Raw genomic sequence first — 7,969 nt, forward strand, 5'->3', positions numbered from 1 at the left:
GTCCCTGCACAGTGGCAGGGGGTGGGGGAGGGGCAGGGAACAGGCCCATCGAGGGCCTGCAGGGGTCGGCGCCCGGGACAAGCTCTTGCCGGAGTCTGGTCACAGGGTGACAGCGGCATGGGCTGGGGGCTGTGGCGAGACGGAGCCGGGGGAGGACTCGCTGTCCTAGCACCTCTATACCCGTGCTCGCCCGCCTCCCTGGAGGCCTGCACCGGCCCTCTGACAGCCGGGAAACTGAGGCCCTGCAAGGCTCTGACCGTGGGGGCTGGGACGCCCACCCAGCCCTCGGGGGACCCCAGGCTGCAGCCCCCTCCCTCCCACCAGAGGCTCCAGAGGGAGAGCCGCTTGGAAGGATCAGCAAGGAGGAGGCGGATGTGAGTCAGACCGGCCCAGGCAGGGGTGCAGGGGACGCGCTGGGCCCGCCATGTAGGCCTGGGCGGGGGCTCCCCCCCGGGCTTGTGGGGGTCCTGGGACCCGGGCTCCCTGTCCTGTGTTGCTGGCAGAGGAGAGACCTCTAAGAACAGAGCCCCCGATGCCTTGTCCACGGCCCTGGGGGTGGACCCGTACCAAGAGCGCAGGATCCCCACACGGGGCCAGCGTGCCTGGGGCCAGGCACACGGTCTTTTTCCTGCTCCCCGGTGTCCCAGGGACCCGCAGTTTCTGCAGCTGGAGGTGTCCCCACGGGCTGCCAGACCCCGGCTCTGCTGCGGCCCCAGGGTGTCAAGTCCACCTCAGGGCGCCTGCGGGCTCAGGGCAGCTCCTGGGTTCGGAGAAGGGCCCGTGGCACAAAGATGGGTTTGCCCGCAGGGAGGCAGGGAGGCCGAGCCCCGCTCCGGGAGGCAGGGAGATGGGAGCCCAGCACCCGCGGGGAGCGGCTGACCTGCACCCCTCGTGCTCTGTGACAGGTCTCGCTGGACTTCGTGCAGAGTGGGGACTACGCTCTGGAGCGCATGGGCGTGGCGCACCCTGCCCGGGCTCATCTGAAGTCTCCCTTCGACCCTGACAACAGGAGGGTGAAGGGAATCTATTGATACCCCCGCGGGACAGAGCTTCGGTGCGTCAGGAGGCCAGCGGCTGCTCCGTCCCTCGCTGACCATCCCCACGGGGCCCGCCGCCCTGGCCCAGGACCCGGACCCCAGCCAGATCGGGGTCCTCCCCGCCCCCACAGTGCAGCTCTGCTACCCCCCAAAACAGACACTAACGGCCCCAGAGGGCCCGTCCACCCCTACCCCCCAAAACAAACCTGCAAGTTCTCGGGCTCAGGGAGCATAACATGTGGCCCTCTAGAAGCTTCCGAGAAGGTGCGTCGTTAACCCCTAGTAAGCCCAGTATAAAAGCAGGGAGGCAAAGAGATCCGCCGGGTTCCCCAGGCCTGATGACCAGAGGACTGTCCAGAGCAGAGCACCGCTGGGAGAATTCCGGGTGCATCCAGAATTAGGGGCAGAGTGAGGACTGATTAGCACTGTCTGCCTCGGGCACGGTAGCAAAGGCCCAGAGCAGGGGTGCCAGCTTGGCTCCATCCCTGCAGTCAAATCAGGCCGGCCAGGCCCTTGGGCACGATGGTCCATTTCCCAGAGGTTGGCAGAGGAGGGAATCTAGGAAGCAAGCTCTTCCTGCCTTAACCTGTTTTTCACGCGGGAAAGCGTTCTGGGCCCTCCCAGCTCTTGAAAGAAGTGAGCAGAAGCAGGGGCTGGGAGGGGTGGGTCTCACACCGGTGCCCTCCCTCACCCATGCAGAAGCCCCACCTTCTGCCTCGATTTCCCCAAGAGCACATCGTCCTCTAGGTCTGTGAAGGAGCGGCGTGCTGCCGGATGAGAACCTGACAGACCCCTCCTGCCTGTGGCCTGTGGCCTTACTTTTTGATTGGGATGTTCCCTCCTATCTCTCCACTGGTGGCCCCAGAGAAGGACCTTGCACAGGGGCTTAAAAGGGGTGACTCCCCTGTACCCCGTCTCTGGGCCTTCAGAACTCTCTAGCATCTGCCTGTGTGGCCCTCCTCCCTGCCTCCCTGGCCCGGATGAGGGTCTGTCCCACCCCGTGCCCCTGTGCCAGGACCCCCATCACCTCTCTAGCTGCCCCCAAGATTCCGACGCCCACCAGGCAGCCCGGGGCTGCACAGGAGGCCTTGCCCAGGCGTGCCTGGCTCTGGGGAGCAGAAGGTGACAGATGTGCAGGGGACACGGAGGGCGCGGCTCCCACAGACGCTCGCAGGAAACCACACGGTGACTGGGGCCGGGGCAGTCCCGGGCGGGCCCTGGCTGCTGCACAGGTCAGGTCAATAAAGCCGAAGCTTTATTGGGAAGACGCTTGGGTCTCACATGGAGCCTTTGGAAAGCTTTGTGGCCCCCGCCCCCTGCACCAGGCCACAGGCCGGGAAGCTTGCGCCTCTGGGTTTTGCACGCCTCTGGCAGAAACCTGGAAACCTGTGGCCTCCCAGCTCACAGGCAGGTCTGGCCCCCCGCCCCCGTGGGAGAGTCTGGGGGAAGCCGAGTGGATCCCGAGGGGCCAGAAACGCACAGGAGGGGAGACACCTTCCCAGATGGCCTGGCCTGCTTCCCCAGGCTCCGCGGTTTGGCCCCAGAGCCCTGGGTTGGGCCGGGGTACATGTTTCCCCCACAGTCTGTCCTGCGTAGGGGGAGGCTAAGCGTGAGGATGGAGGGCGGCTCCAGGTTCCCATCTGACCCCTCCCTCAGGGGCTGAGCTCGGAGACAGGAGTTTTGGCACGAGCCCTCGCTGTTGGCACGTTTGCTTCTCTGCCGGGGAGAAATGACCGGCCCCTCTGGAAAGGGCACCGAGCATCGGGTCACACCGTGGGAGAGTCCAGGGAGCCACCTCCCAGCTCTGCCACCAGCCAGCTGCAGGAAGCCGGGTGGGGGGCAGCCCCGGCCGTGCTGCCTCGGCGGCCTAGGGCAGGGTGAGTGTGTCCCCACGCCGGGGCCCCGGGACCCATCCTCTGTCACCCCCAGTCTAGGCACCTGTCGCCCCACCCGGTGTCAAAGGTTTTCGTGGACGACAGCATGGCCCTCAGCTGGCTGAGCAGTGCCTGCCAGGGGTTGTGGGGAGGGGCCCCTGGAGCTCGAGGCCCCGGGGGGCACCGTGCCCTCCGCAGGGCAGGCAGGCGGCCCCTGCGCACACGCCGGTCCTGTTGGCTCCTGCCTGTCAGGAGGGCTGCACTGGGCTGCCAGACACGGCCCGGGTGCGTCGGGTGGCCAGCCCGCCGCCTCCGGTCTTCCAGGGGTGAGTGGGGAAGAGCCCGGCTGGCAGGGATGAGGTGCCCGCCTCCCCAGTGAGGATCAAGGGCCTTGGCAGTGGAATGCCCAGGTGCCTCCCAGCCCGCTCCGTCCCGGGTCTCCCATGTCACCTCCCCCCTCCAGCATGGCAAACAGAAGGGACAAGGAAGCGCTAGGGTAAGAGACACACGAGAATCACACCCAAAGTGATTGTGGACAAGGAGCCCATCATGTGCTAAGGTCCTGGGGTGGGCCTGACCCACCATGTGACCAGGGCCAGGGTCATACCTCATCTGGGCCTCAACCGTCCCATTTGCAAATGGGAAGTGGTGGGGAGGGGGGTCAGAGTCATGCTCCCCACTCTGCCTCAGCTTGGGGACACCCCCGCTGGGGCTCCTGCCTGCTGAGGACCCTCCTTGCTCTGGTGGGAACACCGTCTAGCCCAGATGGGGCCTGAGTGCTCATCTCAGCCCCCCCTCCCCACCATGAGAGGCTTGCCCAAGGCTCCCATGTCGCTGTCACTGTCACTGTCGGGGTGGTGGGTGGCGAAGCCATGTGGCTCTGGGTCACCGGGAGCCCTGGGAGCCTGGTGGGAGCCTCACTCCTCTGATGGCCCTCGCCTGGGTTGCGAGTGGAAGGAGCAGACCGTGAAGGGCTGCGTGGCGCGAAGGGCTTGGCAGAGTGTGGCCACCGCTGCCGCCGCAGGGCCACCCGTCACCCCACGTGTCAGCCACAGGCTGCGGAAGGAGGGCTCCGGGCTGTGGCGGCAGAGGGCCTCAGAACGCTCCCAGCCTTGTCCTTCAGGCTCCAAGTTAGAGCGCCCCCCGCTAAATGCCCCGCAAGCTCAGGAGCCCCTCTCTGACCCAGGGCTCCAAAGGCCAGGCTGGGAGGTGACTGCCCCTTGGCCTGCCCCCTGGGCCTGGGCGCCGCCCGTCCCCTCCCCCTCCCCCCAGAACGGGCTCCCCTGGACCTGCTGGCCCCTGGTGACCCTGCATGAGCACCGAGGCATCCCTTAGCAACTGCGACCTTTGGGTCTTCCTCCCCTCTCCCTCTCTTCTCCCCCTCCCTCTCCTTTCCTCTCTCTCCGCCCCTCCCCTCTTCCTCCTCCCCTCCTGGAGCGCATGTCTCTCAGATAGCGAGGAAGGAGCTGGAGCAAAGCCCAGGGCAAAGCTTTCATTTCCCACTGGGAAGGGGGATGGCTGCCGCCGGCTGGGGCTTCGCAGCGGGTCCTGCTGTCCTTCGCCCTCTCACTCGGTTCTAGAATCTGGCGCTCCCCTCTGGGTACCTCTGGAGCCTGACCCGGCTCCCGCCCCCACGGCTACCCCCGGCCCCTGGTTACTGCGCCGGCCTCCACTAGCCACTGCCTCCCTGCTGCAGCCTCTCTGGCCTCTCAGCCTCCCGCCGCCCCTGCCCACCCTGCTCAGCCTCGCCGGCCTCCCCCCTACCCTGTTCCCCACTCTCACCTCGGGACCTTTGCTGGGACTCCCCTCCTCACCTCCCCCCAGTATTTTAACTAACTTTCCCCTTTCCCAACAAGCCTGCCCCTCGTGGCCGCCGCCCGCAGCCGGCTCCCCCTACGGCTCTGCCCGCTGCCCTCTGTGCACTGTTTGCTTCTTTTTGGTCTGTTCCCTGTCTGCACCCCCCCCATGGAAGCCGGGAGGACCCCATGTCCTGCTCAGGGTGCCGCCCCTGCGCCTACCCCAGGGCCTGCCCCGCAGCTGGGACTGGATAAGCAGCTCAGACCGGAGGCAGGAGAGGGGTGGGTGGGGGGAGACCCAGGACCGGAGGGACGGGGGGGGGGCGAGGACACCTTGGGGACAACTGTGATGGTCCTGATTCCATTCTGGATCCAGACCTTCAGGAACAAATGTGATGAGGGCGACCTCCTCAGCCCACTCAAGTCAGGTTGTCAAGGGGGCCACCACGCACCCCCTGCCGAAGTTCCGAATCTCAGAGGGAGGGCTTCCTGGATTCCGGTCCAGAATCTTCCCTTGATGGCTCCCCAAGTCCCTATTAGGAATCTTCCACAAAAACAGAAGTTCTGGCCTGGGACTCAGGGGACACGGCAGGCTGCTTTCCATCCCAGAACCTCCCGGAGATTCAGGGAAACGTGGGGTGTGTGCGTGAGGCGGGGGGGGGAGGTGGAGAAAATAGAACGGCGTGTGCCCCAGGAGGCTGCTCGTGGTTTTCAGTGCATGTTACACGGACTGGAGGGGGCGAGATGGGTGCTTTGCGATCCGGAGAAGCTTCGGCTTGTGCTGCAGCGGAACAGAGAGAAGGTGGGGGCGCCCGGGATCCTTGGGACATAGTTTCTCCATCTGCACAACAGGATGGATGGGGGCCGGGGACCAGGCCAGCCGTTGGCAGCTGGGGGCCAAAGAGTGCTCAGAGCCTGTCCCTGAGGGGCATTCGGGGCCCAAGGGAACATTCGGCTGGTCACCATGGGGCTGCTGCTGAAGCTTTGTGTGGTGCGGGGCGCAGGAAGCCCAACCTTCCAGAGCCTGAAGGACAATCCTTAGCCTTTGAGACCCGAGACCCATCCTGCCAAAATGCATCCGTGGACCATCCCGGCCCCCCTGCGGTGGCCCAGCTGCTCTTTGCCGATGAACCAGCTGAGCCGCTCCCCGTTCCCTCCCCCCCCCCCCCCCCCCCCCCCCCCCCCCCCCCCCCCCCCCCCCCCCCCCCCGGCTGCTCTGGGAGGCCGGTGCTGTCTGGGACCGCAGCCTGGGGCAGCACAGCCCTGGGGCAGCTGGTGCTGAGCGAATGCTCTCTACCTGCAGCATTGCAGCCTCGGCCCCATGTAGCTGTGGAGCATTTGAAATGTGGCAGGTGTGTGCTCGCTTCGGCAGCACATATACTGAAATGTGGCAGGTGTGACTGAGAACCCAAATGTCCCCTTTTATATCATCTTAATTCATTGAAGATTATGCTCGTATAGCCGCATGAGGCTGCTTGCTGAGCACCGGGCAGCACGGCCCTGGAGCGTCCTGGGGCCGGCACTCACCCGCTCTGGCTGGAGCCTGCAGACCGAGAAGGCCCGCCCCCGCCCCCCCTCCAGACCCCTTCTCAGCATGGATGCTGGGCGAGCACACCTCAGCCTGGAGCTCAGGGCGCTTCACCGCCGATGGCTCATGTCACCCTAGCAGCCCCTGCCCCTCAATGGGCAGCAAGAGAGGCGGGCCCAGAGAGGGAAAGCAGCTTGCCCGAGGCCACACAGCAGAGAGGAATGGGAACCCCGGCTGCAGGCTGTGAGGCCCTCACTCTTCCTCCACCAGGCTGCTCAGACGAGCCTGGAAGGTCGCTCGAGGGACTTGGGCCGCAGTAGCACCCCTCACCCTGACAGGTTGTTTTCAGGTAATAAATCGGTTCTCCCAGACGCCCTTGCTGAGCCCTCACAGGGCACAGGGATGGTGCCTACGGCCTGAGGAAAGGGAGGTGGAGAGGCCAGACTGTCTAGTCGACATACCCAGGGTGGCTGCCAGGTTGCATGGCTCCCTCTGGGTGACCCCAGCACCTAACTGTAGGGCTCTGTGCCTCAGTTTCCCTTTGTGTCGATGGGAGCAGAAACGGCTAAGCTGTGGGTTTGCTGGACGGGCTGGCACAGAGCCAGAGTGCACACCAGGGCAGCTCTTAGCAAGGGCAGGGATGCAATAATCCAGGGGTGTGGGGGGGCTGTTACAGCTAGAGCAGGGTGGGGCAGGGTGCACGCAGGGGTCTCTGCAGGAAGCACGCAGGCTGTCCCAGGGGCAAGAGGAAGACCAGCCCCAGAGGGCGAGAGTGAGAGAAGTGGTGGGGGGAGGGGCTGGCATCTGGGTGGCAGAAAGTTCTGGAAGGGTGTGTTTCCCTGTCACTACTAATCGTCCCGGGACCCTGGGTGAGGCGCTTCTCCTCTGGGGAGATTGGGAGGGAAGGTGCCGTGTTGGGGAGGCGAGGGGCTCAGGAATGAAGTGACGGTGGCCAGGAAGGGCTCAGGGGGTGTGAGGCGGGCTCGCCGCGTCTGAGGGTCCCCCTGGCACCTCTCCCACAGTCCCCGGCTGACCAGGACCTTTGTCCCGTCTGGCAGTCCTCACGGCCGGCCGGAGGTAAGGGGCCTTGTTGGGCAGGACACTGCGCCAGGCCCCCTCCCGAGGCCCGCCCCTCTCCCCCACATGTCCTCCCAGGCCATAAAGATGACGGAGGGCCGGCCGGCTCCCCAGCCTCTGTCGGGCTGGCACTTTGCAGTGACCGTGCCCGTGACTTACGGCGCGGGAAGCCGTGATTTATACGACGCACTGCAGAGCGTCTGGGCCCATTTGTCTATAATGAAGTGGCTCAGAAGGAGAGGCAGCCGCTTAGCTGCCGGGTTTTGAGCAAGGAGCACGGGGAGGCCCATCCATCACCCTCCCGCTCCCCTGGAGGCTGTGCGGCGTTCTGCTGAACTGGCCAAATCTGTCCCTCCCTGCAGAGACCAGCAAGGGGCCAAACGTGGCCTTAAACGGGAGGCAGCGCAGAGGGGACGAAGGTGGAGACTGACCCAGGACGCGTGGGGCAGAGCGCCCACGCAGAAAGGAGGCTCAGACAAGGCCCCTCCCAGGGGGCGGCGCCACGCCACCCTGTGTTAGACGTCCCCGGGCGCCGGCCCACATGTGAGCTTCATGGTCTCGTTCACCCAACGGCATTGGCCCCATTTTCTGGATGCGGAGACTGAGGGTCAGGGAGGTGGAATGGCCCACCCAAGCCCACACAGAGCGGGCCTGGCT

General features: G+C 65.6%; 1 protein-coding gene across 2 annotated transcripts in view; it reads left to right on the forward strand.

The window, feature by feature from the left end:
* The window catches only part of SARDH (sarcosine dehydrogenase), a 58,206-nt gene extending 55,900 nt beyond the window's left edge, over positions 1–2,306 (forward strand). For both annotated transcript variants that reach the window (XM_039255184.1, XM_039255185.1), the window contains one exon: positions 906–2,306. In XM_039255184.1, coding sequence (XP_039111115.1) covers positions 906–1,031 — 126 coding nt within the window. In that variant the 3' untranslated portion in view covers positions 1,032–2,306. The remainder of the gene's footprint in view (positions 1–905) is intronic.
* Positions 2,307–7,969: the final 5,663 nt, after the last annotated feature.

This window comes from Hyaena hyaena, unplaced genomic scaffold (genome assembly GCF_003009895.1).
Source record: "Hyaena hyaena isolate Hyena2069 unplaced genomic scaffold, ASM300989v1 scaffold_511, whole genome shotgun sequence".
Lineage (NCBI taxonomy): Eukaryota > Metazoa > Chordata > Mammalia > Carnivora > Hyaenidae > Hyaena > Hyaena hyaena.